Raw genomic sequence first — 19,400 nt, 5'->3', positions numbered from 1 at the left:
ACTGGATTTGAAACATGGCCTTGCTCCACTCCCATTTAAGGCAATTTCAAAACTTGTTTTGACTTAAAATGGGAGCAGGATCAGTCTCAATGTCAGCAAGCCATAGGTACATTGCTCCACAATTACCTTTCCACAACTAAATACCTTTCAAATATGTTCTTGAGGCATCAGCTCTGTGTATTAAATCTCACAAACAAATATGGACTAAAATATTAAAGAACACAGATTCTCTTACCAATGGATTTACTCCCCTTTTATTATAAATAAGAATACAAACCAAGAATATGGCCAGCAATATGCTGAGTCTAGTATTGAGCTAGCAATCCACTCTCAAAGTTCTTTGTAGTGAGAACCTGTCAAGAAAAGCCCCACAGAAAAGCTGGGAAAATAATTTAGCATTTTTAATAAGAGGACCTTAAAGACATCTTGTAAACATCAAAGATGCGTGCAGGAATCCAAAACACCAGATGCTCTCAAATGGGCAGAGCTGTGTTTCTTCACAAATTTCTTCACTGTCTGAAATTTTTCCTTCTTGGCTATGCAGCCTTGGTGTGAAACATATTTGAAGTATTTGCAATCTAAAACAAAAATGAAATGACGTTATAAACCACACTGTGATACAAACTGAAGAACATAAAATGCTTTCAATTTGCATTTGCAATCAGGCATTTCCCTGAGCACAAATGTTCCCTTAAAAGAAAAGTTTCTATAATAGAAGTCACTGGCATAAGATGTGCATGCACAAGGTATATCACCACTACCAAATAAGCAGTTATAATATTTAGACCAAGAAAGTCTCCCACATATCCTCAAAGAGTGATAAGTTAGGTGTAGGTAACTGTACATTTCATTGGGCTTCTCTGGCAAGTCTAATTTTGTAATGCCCTTCAGATATATTAGGACTTAAGAGTGCAAAAAAAGTTTACATATCCACATAAGTCTAAATATTTAGTAAAACTAATGTGCCCTATTCGTTCTTCAACATATGCACATTGCTTCCTTAGCTTAATGGGCTTCAAAAAAGTCATCCTACATCTGGAACTAAATTAGTTAACTGCCCACTTACTGGTAACAGCCAAATGTTCAGTGGCCGTTTGTTGGAAGTAAAAGTGGGTTCCCGATATCAAAAATAAGTCTGGAAGGTGTTAGTAATGGAAAAGCCAGCCCATTAAAGGTTGCCTTTCGCTGGAAAATCTGAGCTATTTCACAAACTTCAGACTAATGCCTCAACCATCTACTCTACTACTATGGGCAGAAGGGACCTTACTCAGACAGGTCTCACTCTCGGGGGCAAGGAAGAAGGTGCAGTGCTGCCTCCATGGCATTGTGCAGTCCTCCCTGCGAATCCACAGAAGGTCCTCTGCCAGAGTTCCAGAGTGAGTGCGCTCTGCGGGAGCAAGGGACCAGCCATTTACACTACACTCATCCCCCATCCTGACAGCACGGATTTTTACCTGCAAGTCTGATTACAAGCTTATACTGTCTGCAGCTCCTCACAGCCATGAGGACACTGTGCCTCTTGAATACAGGCATATTTGTGGGGAAGATGAGGAGAAGTGGGACTTGAACTGGAAGAACCTAGGGCTAGCAAAGCAAATCAGAGCTGTGCTCTGATAAGTCCCAAGTGATTCACCCAAACACAGCTCCACTCCATTCCACTTCTCCATCTTCCCTGTTTCAATTCCCCTTGTCCCACGTGTGCTCCATGAACTGCCATCAAACTACCCACCTCACATAGCTCTGCTTGCCTCAGCTCAATAGACAGAGGACTGCTATACTCCAGCGTCAAGGCTTATAAATCAAATCATTCTCCTTGTATGCAAGTTTGGACATACAACATTAAGAAGGAAAGCACTACATGCACAGCTTATATTCAAGTACTAGGAAGCTTGTTTGAATAATGACATGATGGTATCTCTCAAGCATACACATCTTTCTATACTGGAGACCTGACCGATATCCTAGTGGTCACTACAGATCTGTTCTGTCCTGAGAGTCAGCCACCCAACTAAACAACCATGCCCCTAAAAACAGTTTCCAGGCAAACCACACCCAACCCAAACCACACCTAGCTTCCTTAGGGTCCTATTGAGATAAGAATATAGTTCTTAAGTACTGAGTAGCTCTCCAAACACTCTAATAAAAAAGACAAGTATCAGAGGGGTAGCTGTGTTAGTCTGGATCTGTAAAAGCAGCAAAGAGTCCTGTGGCACCTTATAGACTAACAGACGTTTTGGAGCATGAGCTTTCGTGGGTGAATATCCACTTCGTCAGATGCATGTAGTGGAAATTTCCAGGGGCAGGTATATATATGCAGGCAAGGTAGAGATGAGGTAGTTCAATCAGGGAGGATGAGGCCCTGTTCTAGCAGTTGAGGTTGCTAATAATAGACAACACTCAGGAAGTTGTTTCCTCATAGTATTTCTGGAATGACGGCTTCAGGGCTACCACCACTAATGCATCACCTGCTAATATTTCTTCTGGTGTTCTGAATCTTCTAATTTTATTCTGTTTATTAGCTCATTCTTATTTTGACTGTCAATGACTCAACAAGGGGCAGATAAAATCAAATCAATCATTCAAACCAGGATGAATGTAGCTCAGTGTCATTTCAAGGGAACCATGGCTGCAGCAAGACCTGTGAAATGTGAACTACACCTCAATGGCAAATACCAAGCGTTTTAGAACCTCTCTTGTATTCACCCTTGCAGGATCAAGCCAGCCTCTTTCTTGAAATCACAAGGCTGAAAATTCTTCCAGAACACAAATCAGACACATCCCCTGCCATTAAAGCTTGAACTAGCCAATATTTCTATTCCATGGAGTAAAGAAGAAGAAGATATAAAATTACCTCTTCCCAGCAAGATTCCAGCCACCAATGCTTTTTCACAAGCAAGATTTTCATTTTCCTGCCAATTTCTTTTCGCCAAGTAGTGGCTAAAGTGGAAGGCTGGCCACCAGTCCTTTCTAGAGTTCCACTCCTCCGTGACCCAGTCAAGATGCTTGCCAGAGCTGGAGAGAGTTAATAGGTTACAGCTAAACTTGAGTTGGGCGGGAGGAACCTTTTTTTTTTTTTTTTTTAAATAAAGTGGAAGTTACCAAAGCATTGCTCTGAGTGCTGCACATTTCACATGTTGCTTACAGGGACCTGGAATGCAAGTGGTATTCAATCCACCACACATTTGATAGAAAAAAGTGGCAGTGGCCACCGCAGGGCTGTGCGGCACTGCCAGCTGAAAAGAAAGAGTTACATTACAGAATGCAGCACCATCTCATTTAAAGTCTGCATGTTGGCACTAATTAGGGTTTGAAATGAGAAATAAACTAAATTTTATACAGAAAATGGAGTGACCTTTTAGCTTGTGTGCCAGTTTAGTACAATAGTAGTAAGCAAATTTAATAACTAGATTTGCAAGAAGTCTGATAGCAAAGTTGTTTCAGTTTAAAGGGATGTGTAAATTTGAAGTGACGCCAGGGATGAATTTGTCCCAGCTGCCACTTAAGGGACTGACAAACTGGCTGTTTTATGAAGGTAAATTTTTCAATAAATACAAGAATTGTTCCCAGGTCATTTGGTTATACTTTGGGGTTGGCTCACGGGCCGGGAGATTGCAGATAAGGCTGATGTTTTTAACAAATTTCACTACACAGAACCACCACCAAGACACTTCTGGTTTAATAGGCTAAAAGTGAAAATATCTTAACTGTCCATCCACGAGACTAGCAACATTGGTTGATCTTTAAATAAAATCATTGAACATAGGCCTACATGCTTTTCAACACTATTTTTACTCAACACCAGACCTATTTGTAAAAAAGCATTACATTTACAGGGTATTTTACAAAAAAAGATATAAGCCTGGTCTCACAGAGCTTACTGTTTGAGAAGTGTTTCTAAAAGGTAGAGCTAGAAACAACCTGGAGCACCTTTTACACACAAAACGTGCATACTATGTTAAAGTGCACCACTGACACACTCAGCCAGTATTATGAATGGTTCAGGTGAACAGTTTGCCTTTGAGGGAGTAGAGAAGCCTCCAGGATCACCCCTTTGAACACCTTTATTCACCACTCCTCTGAATTCTACTCATCATAGTAAACTTCTAACCAGGGTGGGCTGCTTGGAGATGGCTTCCTTTGGATTTGTAGTTTATGTCACTCAGCGCTGGCTCAGTAACTCATTATTCACACAATGATCACCTTTAAAAAAAAAATTCTTGCAGTATTCTAACAGCAGCAGACCAAACACCATAGTATTGTCACTGAAAGATGCAGTGTTTGGGAATGCAGAGTGCTATAGGACATTGTATTAAAAGAGCACCCTGAACTACTACAGGACTTGGCAGTTTACTCTTCTGTTCCGTAACACGGCAAGCCTCTGAGAGGATATAAGAGGACGGACAATGTTCTTGCTACCAAAGTGCATATATCCTAGTCTCCACATGGACTGACCCACTGTAATGTTTAATTCCCTTAGTATGGCAATACTAGATATACTATACTTACTTCTCCAGGATCTGTTTAATCTGTTTTGCTAAACAGCTCCAAGCTTTTACATGCTCCTTCCACCCAGCAAAATCCAGGAGCGTGAAAATAATCTCCAGCCCCAGTCTATGGTTTTTTCTTTTTCCTGGAATTAGAATCAGTCAAGTTAATGAACTATCCTGCATTCATTCATAAGACAAGCAGCAACAAGATCTAGTTCGTCTTCATTCTGCTGGCTCTGGTGAGGCCCTCTTCACAATTCCAGACCTGGTTCTTCCTCCTCCTCCTACTGGAAACCTGGCAAGGTATATCTGTACTCAACAGCTGCTTAGTTTTTGGAACATAGCTTATGTTGGAGCTGCTCTCTGTCCTTTTAATCCTGCTTAATGACTGCTGATTGAAGAGGCTCCAAGAGCAACCATCCAGCAGAATCAAGTTCACTCACTCATCCTAGACTGACTGTCTTACAGTGTGGCTGCTGCCGGGGCTGGCTCCAGGCACCAGCTAAGGAAGCAGGTGCTTGGGGCAGCCAATATCAAGGGACAGCACTCCTGCCCCTACTGGAGCGGAAAGTTCAGGTCTTCGGTGGCAGCTCCCTCAGTCCCTGTTGGAACAAAGGACCTGCCGCCGAATTGCCGCTGAAGAGTGGAGCAACATGATTGCGCTGCCACGGCTTTTTTTTTTTTTTTTTTTGCTGCTTGGGGCGGCAGAAAACCTGGAGCTGGCCCTGGCTGCTGCCTCTGGTCAGCAGAGCCCTAGAGCTCAATAATGATGCTTCTGACTGGTCAGTAGTGGTTGTTAGCAAAGATCATCTGCCCTTCCGGAGGGGACTGAACACACTGCTTCCGGTTTGTTCCAAGTTCCCACAAGCCCATAGAGAAAAAACTGACTCAATCACAAATCCCCACAACAACCGAGTATTAGCCTACAGATCTCCAGGCTAGTCCAACAAGACAACATTTACTACTGTTTACAAGATATGATACTTTTCTCTTACAGTCAGACCCATGCTATGAACACAGTTCTTAAAATTTCACTTGCAGCATGTCAGAGTAAAATGATCAAGGAAGCAATGTTTGTTCCTCATTAGAAGTGACTCACCATTACACATGGTAAAATACAATAACGAACAATATCTCTTAGCACACATGGAGGCTAGGTAGCACACTAATTTAAAAGCACCAACCTTTCTGCTCTGACAAACATTGAGCCCAAATCCTGGTCCCAAAAGCCAATGACAGTTTTGGATATTGAACTTCAGTAGAACCAGGAGTTCACTTTATAGCAGGCCTGCACAACTCGTAAAGCAGGGAGGGCCATATTACTCCAAAGAAAACAGCTGAAGGCCGAAGCCTCCCCTCCCCCAAGTGCCACCAAAACACACACACTCCCAGCGCTCCCTGCCCGCTTGGTCTGTCATCCCCCCCATGAAATAAGGGGAGGGGAAAAGGGGGACAGTTTGAAGGGATTTTCTGAGGCTATGAACTAAGCCGGGAAAGGGAAAGGGGGGCAGTGTGAAGGGATTGGATGTGACTGTCCAACACACAAACACAGGGGCCGCAGGGAGCCCTGGGGAGTGGGGGGCAGCGTGATTGGTCCAGGGACCTTCCCCCTCCCTGGCCCCTGAGAAGGAGGCAACAGTTGGGGCAGGGCAGGTGCAACACCCCCCCCCTTCCCCCAGGGATTTCCTGGCTGTCCACAGACAGTTCAACCCCCCCTCCTCCCAATCACTACAGAGGCCACCCTGGGAGCAACCTGGCTAGGGTTGAGGATGCTTAGAACTACACAGGACCAGGTCCTTAATGCTCACTTGAACTGGAAAAGAACAATGAATTTATTTTGTTCCCAGACTTAATAAAGCAGGCATTCCTCATTGAAAACATCACACTGGACAAATTTGGATTTTTAAACAAGACTATTGAGTTATCAAAGCAGAAAAAAAGATCTGAAAAATTATCCTAATATATGAGATGTCCCCTGCCAAACTCTGATAATTCAAAAACAGCTAAATGGATTTTTCAAAAATATCACGTGTGCTGATAGCACAAGAGACACTTCAGCCTAAAAGGAAACTTTTTCAGGAAGACAAGTGAGGCAGGGGGAAAGGGAAAAAAAGAACTTGGAATTAAAGAACCATCACCACACTGCCTACATGCTACAATATACTACATTTCAGAGGATCAATTCAAGAAAAGAGTCTGACTTACATCGTAAGTGACTAGCACATCGAGATGGGGGCTATGTCAATTCTGGAGATTATTTTTAGATAGACAAAGATAAGATTCATTTGGAGGAAATGTGGGTTTTGTTCTTGGATCTAACGAATAATACATACTAAATTCAGGCAGAGTGCTGCACATCAATCCTTTCTGAAAGTCAAAGGCTCATTAAAGTATCACTTTGGGCACCTGACACCGAGGTACCCCAAATCACTAGTCATTATTGAGATCTTGGTTGTGTTGCCTACATACTCTGACAATTAGTGTCTGCACATTTTTATTTAGACAAGGACTTGTTTGCAAAGGTTTGTAATTATCTGTCAATGCATCTGTCTTCTAGACTCCTGCCCTCCTTGCACCTTACTTTTTTTTTTTTAATTTACTAAAACTACTTTAAACAGGGAAAAGCCAACAGCCATTCTAGGAAACTTGTACTAGAATAACTTTAAGGAAAAGAAACACGGGCATCTAAACGACTTACTTGGATTTTTGAAGCTGGCATATATCTAACATTAATTCATGAGAGGGAACAATCTCGTGCAAAATCTGGAAAAAAAAAGTTTCTGTTATAGAATCTTCAAAAAGATTTGCAGAGTCCACACTTCTGCTTCACCATGATATCTGTTTTTTATTAAAACAAACATTTTGGTCCTTTAATTTGGTCATACAGAACAACTTCAACAAATAACACTTAGGGCTAGATTGCAGTTTTAAGATACTTCCTATGATGGGGAGGTGCACTATCTTGGTGGCAGGCAGTTCACAGAGGCGTTGTGCCCAATGCAGGCACAATATTTATCAGGAGCCACCTGAGGAAGCATCCAATACATCCTTTAGCAAAATGCTGTGTGCGCTCCTCTTGGACAGACCCAATTCCACTGGCTGGCAGTGCACCAGTGCTGGGCCATGGTCCCATTTTCTCCCACACCCATTCTCTCTGGAGTTTCTAATGCAAGAGTTGGTGCTAGTCCACAATCCTTGCATAGCAGAAGCGCACAGCCTGAGAATTTGCTGCAGAGGGGCAAGGTGTGTTCCTTGTGCCTGCCGCTCTCCCTTTTATGCACCCACATAGGACTCAGCACAACCTAGCTCATAGTGTTCATTACTTCCCCCTTTTGCATTAATTTCACTCTTCCCCCAGGGTTTCCTTAGTACACTAGCTCTGCACAGTCTTCTCCATTATGACTGACCCAGTCAGATGTTCCACAAGATCCATTATTAACCAGTGACAATGATCCCACCCTCCCACCTCCAATAGCACAAGGAGTGCAACCAATCGGCAATCAGAAAGGAATGGAGAGAAAGGCAAAATGCATTTATTTTAATGACTGGAGTAAAGAAATCTACTAGTACCAGAAAAGACATCATCCGACAGCCGGAGAGAACTAGATTCATTAAATGTTTATCCAGATGGTGAGCTTTAAGAGGTATATCTTGTACTTATCTGATATTTTATAATTCGACTACAGAAAAAATGCATTAGTTAGTAGAAAGAATAGTATATGGAAATAGTCTAAATCAAAGACTTCAGGTACAGTGGTAAACAGCATTCCCTTCATTAGGTACTTGTATGGCCCTCGGTACCATAGTATCTCAAACACATGGTGAACAGAAATAAACTTCAAAATGCATAACAGACCAAGAATGGCCATTGACTAACTGCAGAATTCTGGACAAGTAACTTCATCTTACTGAGTTTATCTCACCTAGCTATAAAAGTATATAAACCATTGCCCTCAAAGGGGCATTGTGATTTCTAGACCACATTGCCTTTTAGCCCTGATCTACACTACGAGTTTAGGTTGATTTAGCAGCGTTACATTGATTTAACCCTGCACCCGTCCACACCACAAAGACTTTTTTCGACTTAAAGGGCTCTTAAAATGGATTTCTGTACTCCTCCTCCAAAGAGGGGAGTAGTGCTGAAATTGACCTTGCCGAGTCGAATTTGGGGTAGTGTGGTCGCAATTAGACGGTATTGGCCTCCGGGAGCTATCCCAGAGTGCTCCATTGTGACCATTCTGGACAACATTCTCAATTCAGATGTACTGGCTGGGTAGACAGGAAAAGGCCCGCAAACTTTTGAATAGCATTTCCTGTTTAGCCAGCATGGCAACCTGCAGGTAAGTGCAGATCTCATCAGCAGAGGTGACCATGACGGAGGCCCAGAATCGCAAAAGATCTCCAGTATGGACCGAACAGGAAGTACGGGATCTGATTGCTGTATGAAGAGACAAATCCGTGCTATCAGAACTCCAAAAGATGAAATGCCCAAACATTTGAAAAAAATCTCCAAGGGCATGAAGGACAGAGGCTATAACAGGGACCTGCAGTAGTGCTGAGGGAGGGTCGACTGATGACATGGCTTACAAGGTTGGCTTACAAGGAATTAAAAATCAACAAAGGAGGTGGGTTTGCATCAAGGAGAAACACACACAACTGTCACACAGAATGGCCACCTCAAGGATTGAACTCAAAACCCTGGGTTTAGCAGGCCAATGCTCAAACCACCAAGCTATCCCACCCCCCACTATTCCAGGAAGGACTGAATCTCCATTAAACTTTTCAAGGTGCCCCGACAGACCTCACCAAAACGATTGTTGGCCATTAATTTCATGGAGGGAGAGAGGGGGAAGCAAATGAATACAAAACAAATCTGGTCACTTTCTTGTTTTGATCCACTCCATCTCTCTTATACATCTTAGGCTGGCAGCAGACGGTGCAATATGACTGCTAGCCATCGTCATCTCCTGGCTGCTCACCAGAAGATGGTACAGTACGATTGCAGGCAGGGCTGACGAAACTTCCAGGAGACGAAACTTAAAAAGAAAATGACTTGGAATCACTCCCATTTATGTCCAGACACCCCTCACAGAGGTCTGCCAGGAGCACCCATGTCTGCCCAGGCACCCCGGACCGACCTCACCGAGATCGCTAAAAGAGTACCCAGGAGGACGATGATGGCTACCAATCATAATGCACTGTCTACTGCAAAAAGGCAATGAACTGCTGCTATGTAGCAATGCAGTATCACGTCTGCCAGCACCCAGGAGACATAAGGTGATTGTGAGCTGAGCGGGGCTCCATGCTTGCCATGGTATGATTACCTGCACGGTAAACCCAGGAAAAAAGGTGAGACATGATTGTTGCTGTTGCTTTCACGGGGTTGTGTGGGGTGGTGTGTGGTGTGGACATGTACCAGAACCACCAGCGACAATATGTTTTGACCCATTAGGCATTGGAATCTCAACCCAGAATTCCAATGGGCGGCAGAGACTGCAGGAACTAAGAGATAGCTACCCACAATGCAATGCTCCGGAAGTCAACGCTAGCCTTGGTACTGTGCACATGTCCACCGAGTTAATAGTCTTAATGGTCTTAAGTGGACATCATCAGATTAGGTCTGAATAAAGACTGGGAATGGCTGGGTCATTACAAAACCTAAAACTTAATTTCCCCAATACTAATTTCTCCCTACTGTTACTCACACTTCTTGTCAACCTGTCCTGTAATGGGTCACTGTCTTTACCACTTCAAAAGTTATTGTTCCTCCCTTGGCATCCTGCTGGTTATTGGTTTATCTAGTTAGACTGACCGCACACTTGGTAAAGCAACCCCCATCCTTCCATGTATTTATATCTGCCTCCTGTATTTTTTTCATGTCCATGCACCTGATGAAGTGGGTTCTAGCCCAAAAAAGCTTATGCCCAAATAAGTTGTTAGTCTCTAAGGTGCCACAAGGACTCCTCGGTCTTGCTGATACAGACTAACACAGCTACCACTCTGAACACTAATGAAAGTGTTTTGGTGCCATCAAGTGGTTAAAAATGTTATAAACATGGTAAGCAAAAAAAAATTTACTGAAGTCTGGGGAGCAAAGGCAAATCAGTTCATAATTCCCAAAGGGAACAAAATTAGCTTAGCGTAGAGAGGGCACAACTATCAGTGGACAGCATTAATAGGAATTTTACTGTTTATCTGTTAGGAAGTTTATCTTAGTTTCACAGTTCAACTGAAAATGTCAGAGAAAACCAACTGCTAGGCAGGATGACTGAAAATCAGTGTGCAGAAACACAGCAAACACCAAATTGTTTTCTTCTGTAAATTAAATGTAAGATAAAACTAGAACAGCAGCAATGTATGTTTGTATGCAAGCCTACTTATGTGGCTCCAGAAAGCTATACCAACACCTGTTCTGAACTAACTGGAAACGGTTAACACATAAAATGGAGAATCAGTCCCACAACTGATCAAGACTAAACCCACAGATTTGCATTTAGACAGTTGTGTTAAAGCAAGACAGCAGAAGATGTATTTACTCTGCACTCTATCAATTCCAAGTTGGACCTCTGCATTTTGGTGTCCCGTCAATCTCACCTAGCACCCACTTCCTTTATGATCAGTGCAGACGGCAAAATACGAACTTACCAAAATGATTGGGTAAGTTCTACTTTGCAACAACAGCATGAGGCCCACGCTCAATGAGTAGGGGAAACAGTAAACGGGAGACCTTGGAAATGGCAGAGATGCTTAATGACTTCTTTGTTTTCGGTCTTCACTGAGAAGTCTGAAGGAATTGGCTAGTATAGTGAATGCTTACGGGAAGAGGGTAGGTTTAGAAGATAAAATAAAAAAAGAGCAGTAAAAAATCACTTAGAAACGTTAGATGCCTGCAGTCACCAGGGCCTGATGGAAATGCATCCTAGAATACTCAAGGGAGTTAATAGAGGAGGTATCTGAGCCTCTAGCTATTATCTTTGGGAAATCATGGGAGACGGGGGAGATTCCAGAAGACTGGAAGGGGGCAAATATAGTGCCCATCTATAAAAAGGGAAATAAAAACAACCCAGGAAAACTACAGACCAGTTAGTTTAACTTCTGTGCCAGGGAAGATAATGGAGCAGGTAATCAAAGAAATCATCTGCAAACATTTGGGAAGGTGGTGAGGTGATAGGGAATAGCCAGCATGGATTTGTAAAGAACAAATCGTGTCAAACTAATCTGATAGCGTTCTTTGATAGGATAACGAGCCTTGTGGATAAGGGAGAGCGGTGGATGTGATATACCTAGACTTTAGTAAGGCATTTGATACGGTCTCACATGATATTCTTATAGATAAACTAGGAAAGTACAATTTAGATGGGGCTACTATAAGGTGGGTGCATAACTGGCTGGATAACCGTACTCAGAGAGTAGTTGTTAAAATGGCTCCCAATCCTGCTGGAAAGGTATAACAAGTGGGGTTCCGCAGCGGTCTGTTTTGGGACCGGTTCTGTTCAATATCTTCATCAACGATTTAGATGTTGGCATAGAAAGTACGCTTATTAAATTTGCGGACGATACCAAACTGGGAGGGATTGCAACTGCTTTCGAGGACAGGGTCAAAATTCAAAATGATCTGGACAAATTGGAGAAACGGTCTGAGGTAAACAGGATGAAGTTCAATAAAGATAAATGCGAAGTGCTCCACCTAGGAAGGAACAATCAGTTTCACACATACAGAATGGGAAGAGACTGTCTAGGAAGGAGTATGGCAGAAAGAGATCTAGGGGTCATAGTAGACCACAAGCTTAATATGAGTCAACAGTGTGATACTGTTGCAAAAAAAGCAAACATGATTCTGGGATGCATTAACAGGTGTGTTGTAAACAAGACACGAGAAGTCATTCCTCCGCTTTACTCTGCGCTGGTTAGGCCTCAACTGGAGTATTGTGTCCAGTTCTGGGCACCGCATTTCAAGAAAGATGTGGAGAAATTGGAGAGGGTCCAGAGAAGAGCAACAAGAATGATTAAAGGTCTTGAGAACATGACCTATGAAGGAAGGCTGAAGGAATTGGGTTTGTTTAGTTTGGAAAAGAGGAGACTGAGAGGGGACATGATAGCAGTTTTCAGGTATCTAAAAGGGTGTCATCAGGAGGAGGGAGAAAACTTATTCACCTTAGCCTCCAATGATAGAACAAGAAGCAATGGGCTTAAACTGCAGCAAGGGAGATTTAGGTTGGACATTAGGAAAAAGTTCCTAACTGTCAGGGTAGTTAAACACTGGAATAGATTGCCTAGGGAAGTTGTGGAATCTCCATCTCTGGAGATATTTAAGAGTAGGTTAGATAAATGTCTATTAGGGATGGTCTAGACAGTATTTGGTCCTGCCATGAGGGCAGGGGACTGGACTCGATGACCTCTCGAGGTCCCTTCCAGTCCTAGAGTCTATGAGTACACTATACAAAGAAATAAAACAAGATAGCCAAGAGTTCTCATGTGCTGCAGGCTATACAATAGGAAACTTATTGAGTTAACTGTGTGATCGGTTGAAGATAATGGAGTGAAACAGTCGAGGGAAAGAACAGAACTAGATGATGCTCTGGACTGTAAAAACCAAAAGAAAAAGAATAAATTTTCCAGACACTAAGATTGTGATCCTGCAAAGCCCTTAAGCATATATGTAAAGTTAAGCACATGCTTGAGTGTTTTACTGCATCAGGGTCTATGTGGGCATGTCTATATTGCAGCTGGAGGCGTAATTTCTAGCTTGGGCTAGCACACTAAAAATTGCAGTGTAGCTGCCCTGGCACAAACAGCGGCGGAGGCTAGCTGCCTGAGTATAAATCACACCCAGGATCCCAGATACATACTCGGGCAGTTCGCCTGAGCTGCCAGCCACGCTGCTATTTTTAGCACACTAACTCGATCAAAGCTAGAGTACATACATCTACCAGAGATGAAAATTACACCATCAGCTGCAGTGTCCACATCTCCACTGTGAGAGAATCTGTAAGAGTATTAACAAAGGGAAAAAGAATGTGTACGTGTTGAACGTATCACATGCAAGTACGTCCCATCAACCCTTCTCTTCTGTCTGCAGACAGATACCTATCTTTCACCCTCAAATGCCTTGCAAACACAGACACAATGCACCCTCCCCCTTTTTTCTTACAACCTTTAAGTCAAGTCACAGGCAGATTAATGTTAGTGCTAGGGATGTAGAGTTTCTTTCCCCAACAACTCTCTGTGTTTAAAAACGGCAGGTACTCTGCTCTTCAGAAATAATTTGTATGTTTAATCTCCAGGGAATACCTCTGTTATTTGTATTTACCATGTAACAATAATCTAAAAGGAGAACTACCGTGAGACAAATTCTTAATCCAGCATGCTGCCTAAGTAATTGACCGTGTGCTTTTTAAAACTAACAAAGCAGACGATAACTGTGACATACATTAAATGAAACATCAGCATCTCCTTCCCTGGAACAGGTTGATCCAGAAATTTCCTAACATTTCACTTAAACACAAATATAAAATTTACAGGACTGTAGAAGGTGATACCAAACGTGTGTGTGTGTGGGGGGGATTTAAGGGTTTATTTTAAACTTTCTCACCATGGTAGGAGGCTCGCAATATTTTGAGGTTAGAATTTGGTTTCCCTTCTGTCCAAGTGTGTTAAAAGTTTTGGACAAAATCTGTAATAGCTGAAGTCATCAAGCATAAAGCTGAGATAGACTTTTGAAAAAACTATAATTTACAGAACATAAATTAATTCAATTAAAAATTGTTACAAAAACATTAAAACAGTCCAAAACTTGTACCTTGAGCACAGACATCAGTGTCTTCTTTGATTCACCCTGTCTCTTTAGGAACTGATAGTAATAAACATGAGCATTGGGATTGGGAGGAAACTTCGAATTGTAAGCGTACTCGCTTAATACTTGCCGGACTTCATCATAATCCTCATAGAATTCCAATAGCTATGGAAAAAAAAATGTGAGCATGTTGTGGTGCCTGACAGCGTAATAAACTATCAGAAATAGCCACAACTAGTTTTCAATTGTTACAAACTGTACTGATAGACAATGCTGTAAGTATCATCATTAGGATGGAAAGAAGCCTTTTGCTATTGTTACACAAAGTAGTTCAAAATGTTACTCTTAAATCCATGTTAGTGTTTCTGAAAGGTCCTTGTTTTACAACCCTGAAGAATTAAGTCTTTTACAGGTCAGACAGAAGTAACTCCACTGCAAGCATCCCCATAACTCTTGGCCCACACAACCTCTAATGCATCCCAACTTTAACCTAGAGAGATCCTCTCTAAGCATGAAGTTAATTCTCCCAATGACTAATTCTATCCTTGACGTCTTTGCACCTCTGAAAAGAAAAACTCCGATTCAAATCCTACTGCAGGCAAAGGAAATACTCCCTTAGATTTAAACAGGAACTGGACTGAGACTAGCGAAAATTAAGGAAAAATGTGGTGACGCTTTTCTGTAACTGTGTGAGGCACCAAATTTTTGATTTTACAGTGCACAATACAGTAAGCCCAGCAACACTAGATGCTTCTGGACTAGTACTTAACAATGCTAAAAAATTTCCATTTAAATCTAATGTCTCTTAAAAATGCTGCTCTTACATGCAATTCACTTTCCACAACATATGTAAATATTCATAACTAGAAGTCATTAAAAGCACTTCAAATACATTAAACAGTTAAATATTTATATATTAAATAAATGTGATCACTGTTTCAGTACTTCTTTTCAGTGAACAGGACTGCTGTCTCTCCATGAGAGTGGTCAACTTAATGAGACAGCATAGCAGACCCCAGGAGGAGGTAGAGTCATGTGAGGCAGGCAAGCACCAAAGAAAATCAAGTGCCATTAGCAACTCTAGAAAAATCAAACTGTTTCAAACCTATTTTAAGTTTAATTCAAATTTTAAAAGTTAGTTGATTTAGCAGTTATAATCAGAAAATCAGACTGTGGGATTTCATATTTGTTCTGTGACTTCAGGATCCAACTACAATCAGCTGGTATTTAAAAGAGGATTGATCCGTTTGTGCAGCAAAACCTGTGATCTGAAAAAAAATCAAGCCATGCTCTAATTTTGGCACCATCACCAGTAACAAAAAAGTCTGCAATCAGTGTACCAAGGATTTTACTAGTAGACTCTTGCTTGTATTCTCATAGTTATGTTGGTGTTGCAGTGCCACCAGGAATAAAAACCTGCTTTCATAAGTAATGTAAGCGGATGCCACATGAAGACACTACATATATTGTTTTAAAAAGGTAGCATTTTCATAGTCTCCCTTTCCTAACTATAACTTAATTGCAAGTGGTCAAACATCAGAAAACATTTCACTTTCATCTAACCACTTTGTCTAAGATTAGACAAAGGAGTGTTTAAGTAATATGTGCAAAAAAGGGCTCTTACGTCCACATAGCTCTTCACAAAAGGATCCCAAACTCCAGGTATTTTAATTATCTCCCTGAGATTCACTGCTGCCTGCCGAAAGAAACTGTGCATTTCCTGTTCAACAGAGTCTGCAAAATTACCATCTGCCAAAAGATAAAAGTTTTTTTTTTAATTTACATGAGTGATAGTCTCACAAAAAGTCAGGATCCAAGAGATGGTGGGCTTTACAAAAAAAAAGTTTGCACCTTGAATCCAATTTCAAAAAGCACTTTAACCCAAGAGAATGGAGCTCAGTGAGAGCTAAAAATGAGAAGGACAAAGAAAGAGTTAGTATATGAATAAAACAAGTGCAGAAAGAAAGAAATATTTTTATACTGAATAGAGATTTAAGGAGCAGGTGTGGGAGGATTAGATCTTAGCTGAAAAATACTAGTAACAATCTTCCTGTCTCACCTCCCCTCACCCACCAACAGTTAAATGAACTGTGGAGGTAATCAGTTTTGTGGTGTGGGTTTTCTGGCAATTAAGTTAAATTATCAAATTATATCTGAATCTTACGGATCTTGCCTTATAGACATCACATTCTGACTAAATTATCTGAGGCTTCACTTTCTGTTGCAGCAAAATAGATAAATAAATATCCATTTTATTCAAATAATATATTAATCCCGTCAACTCTACAAAAGGTAAACTAAAGAATTATCAATTAAATATGAAAGCCAGCTTCTAAATGTGTATATATGGCAGGCAACTGACATGCAGAAAAGACTACCTAAAAACAAAAAAAAAGTTTTCTGATGGAACTCCTTTGATTAAGCATTCTCCATTAGGACCCAAAAATCTTTGAAACTCTCCACTCAGAACAGTTCTTTTGGGGGAGACCTTGCAGATCCAATGGACGAACGCTTTTTCTTTTCTTTTTTTTTTTTAATTAAAAGCATGCATCAGAATTTTAGAAGCTCTCTGTGCTGCAAGTAATCAGATTGAATGCAGCTTTCACCACCAATGTTCTAACCTATGTCCATGTCTCCTCCTTCAAGAATCATCTGCAAGCCATGGTGACTTATGAGAATGACTGAGCTGAACAGCTCCTTTTATCTAAAGGCAGCAGCACTGGTACTCACCAAGCTCTAACATGGCTGTTCTTTTTTTGGTCCAGTTATAGTAATCCAGCAGCCCCTTGTAAGCTTGAATGAGTTTCAATTCTTTATCCTGAGCAGTTGTTTGTTCTCCATACCTCCAGCCTTCTGCCAGGGACAGGTTTTGGTATGCCTCATCTATTAGTCCATTACACAGGAGGTGAAAGACATGCTCTAAACAGACCTACAACAATTTACACAATTTATAATATTGAATTTTATGTCATACAGATCAGACTGTCCTGACAGCACATTGCAATTTTACCTCCTACCATACACCTGCAAAAAAGAGCCATATTATTGGCATCAATACAACACAGTCTAAATACATTTTAATTAGAACTGTCACAGAATTGGAATATTTTAATTAGAGGTTATTTTTAGGGCTGTCAAGCGATTAAAAAAAAATTAATTGCAATTAATCGCGCTGTTAAACAATAATAGAATACCATTTATTTTAAATATTTGAAAATGTAGTAAACATCCAAAAATATATTTTCAATTACAACACAATATATTTATTTTTGTTTCAAATATTTGCACTGTAAAAACAAAAAACATTGTATTTTTCAATTCACCTCAAATACTGTAGTGCAATCTCTTTATTACGAAAGATGAACTTACAAATGTAGAATTATGTACAAAAAGACTGCATTAAAAATAAAACAAAGTCCACTCAGTCTTACTTGGTCTGCCAATCACTCAGACAAACAAGGTTAGTTACAATTTGCAGGAGATAATGCTGCCTTGCTTCTTGTTTACAATGTTACCTGAAAGTGATAACAAGCATTTGCATGGCACTGTTGTAGCCAACGTTGCAAGATATTTACGTGCCAGATACGCTAAAGATTCATATGTCCCTTCATGCTTCAACCACCATTCCAGGGGACATGCTTCCATGCTGATGGGTTCTGTCTGATAACGATCCAAAGCAGTGCACACTGACGCATGTTCATTTTCATTATCATGAGTCAGATACCACCAGCAAACGTTCATTTTCTTTTTTAGTAGTTTGGGTTCTGTAGTTTCCACATCAGAGTGTTGCTATTTTAAGACTTCTAAAAGTATGCTCAACACCTCATCCCTCTCAGATTTTAGACAACACTTCAGATTCTTGGATTTAGTGCTATAGCTATTTTTAGAAATCTCACATCAGTACCATCTTTGCGTCTTGTCAAATCTGCTGTGAAAGTATTCTTAAAACAAACATGCTGAGTCATCTGAGACTGCTATAACATGAAATATATGTAGAATGCAGGTAAAACAGAGCAGGAGACATACATTTCTCCCCCAAGGAGCACAGTCACAAATTTAAATTGATTTTTCTTTTTTTTTCTTTTTTTTTTTTTTAAAGGAGCATCATCAGCATGGAAGCATATCCTCTGGAATGGTGGCCGAAATTTTCAGCATATCTGGCATGTAAATACCTTGCAACGCCGGCTACAAAAGTGCCATGCTAATTTTCAGGAGATATTGTAAATAAGAAGCAGGCAGCAGTATCACCTGTCAATGTAAACAAACTTGTTTGTCTTAATTGGCAGAATAAGACATAGGACTGAGTGGACTTGTACGCTCTAAAGTTTTACACCGTTTTGTTTTTGAGTGCAGTTATGTAAACCTCCCTCTCCCCCCTAAAAAGATCTGCATTTGTAAATCACACTTTCACAATAAAGAGATTGCACTACAGTACTTGTATGAGACGAACTGAAAAATACTATTTCTTTTGTTTATCATTCTTACAGTGCAAATATTTGTAAAACTAAAAGTGAGCACTGTGCACTTTGTATTCTGTGTTGTAATTGAAATCAATATTGAAAATGTAGAAAAACATCCAAATATATTTAGTAAATTTCAATTTGTATTCTACTGTTATAAGTGGGATTAAAAAATTAATCGCGATTAAGTTGTGATTAATTTTTTTGAAAGAGCAGCAAAGAGTCCTGTGGCACCTTATAGACTAACAGACGTATTGGAGCATGAGCTTTCGTGGGTGAATACTCACTTTGCCGGATGCAAGATTTTTTTTTGAGTTAATCATGTGAGTTAACTGCAATTGACAGCCCTAGTTATTTCATTCAAATGATGTATCTGCAGAAAGCGTTGGAGATAAATACAATATTAGGAAAAGGAGAAAGGAAAAAAAAGGATGGATATAGGTAAATGTGGACATTGCTGAGAAGCTAAATGATTTTTTGCATCAGTCTTCACCATAGATCATGCTAGGGAAGATACATATCCCAGACCTGCTCTTCTGTGGTAATAAATATGAGGTACTATCAGTGATGGAGGTGTCAAAAGAAGTAGTGCTAGTACAAGCAGTTTATAAAAGCAATAAGTCACAAGCCAGATGGTATACATCCAACGCTTCTGAAGGC

The 19,400-nt window shown here is 40.7% G+C and overlaps 1 protein-coding gene across 4 annotated transcripts in view; it reads right to left on the bottom strand.

The window, feature by feature from the left end:
- Positions 1-220: 220 nt before the first annotated feature.
- TAF1A (TATA-box binding protein associated factor, RNA polymerase I subunit A) overlaps positions 221-19,400 on the bottom strand; it is a 30,573-nt gene continuing 11,393 nt past the window's right edge. Inside the window, exons 5-11 of one of the 4 annotated variants that reach the window (XM_030557466.1) lie at positions 17,011-17,209; positions 15,905-16,029; positions 14,287-14,445; positions 7,186-7,250; positions 4,507-4,629; positions 2,852-3,012; positions 221-578 (exon numbers count right to left, since the gene is read on the bottom strand). In XM_030557466.1, coding sequence (XP_030413326.1) covers positions 436-578; positions 2,852-3,012; positions 4,507-4,629; positions 7,186-7,250; positions 14,287-14,445; positions 15,905-16,029; positions 17,011-17,209 — 975 coding nt within the window. In that variant the 3' untranslated portion in view covers positions 221-435. Of the gene's footprint in view, positions 579-2,851; positions 3,013-4,506; positions 4,631-6,180; positions 6,803-7,185; positions 7,251-14,286; positions 14,446-15,904; positions 16,030-17,010; positions 17,210-19,400 lie in introns of those variants that run through there. The other 3 variants (XM_030557462.1, XM_030557465.1, XM_030557464.1) reach the window with 3 other exon arrangements.

The sequence above is a fragment of the Gopherus evgoodei genome, chromosome 3 (genome assembly GCF_007399415.2).
Source record: "Gopherus evgoodei ecotype Sinaloan lineage chromosome 3, rGopEvg1_v1.p, whole genome shotgun sequence".
Taxonomy (NCBI): Eukaryota; Metazoa; Chordata; order Testudines; family Testudinidae; genus Gopherus; species Gopherus evgoodei.
The sequence above is the reverse complement of the archived record's forward strand: the minus strand, read 5'-3'. Positions and strand labels throughout refer to the sequence as shown.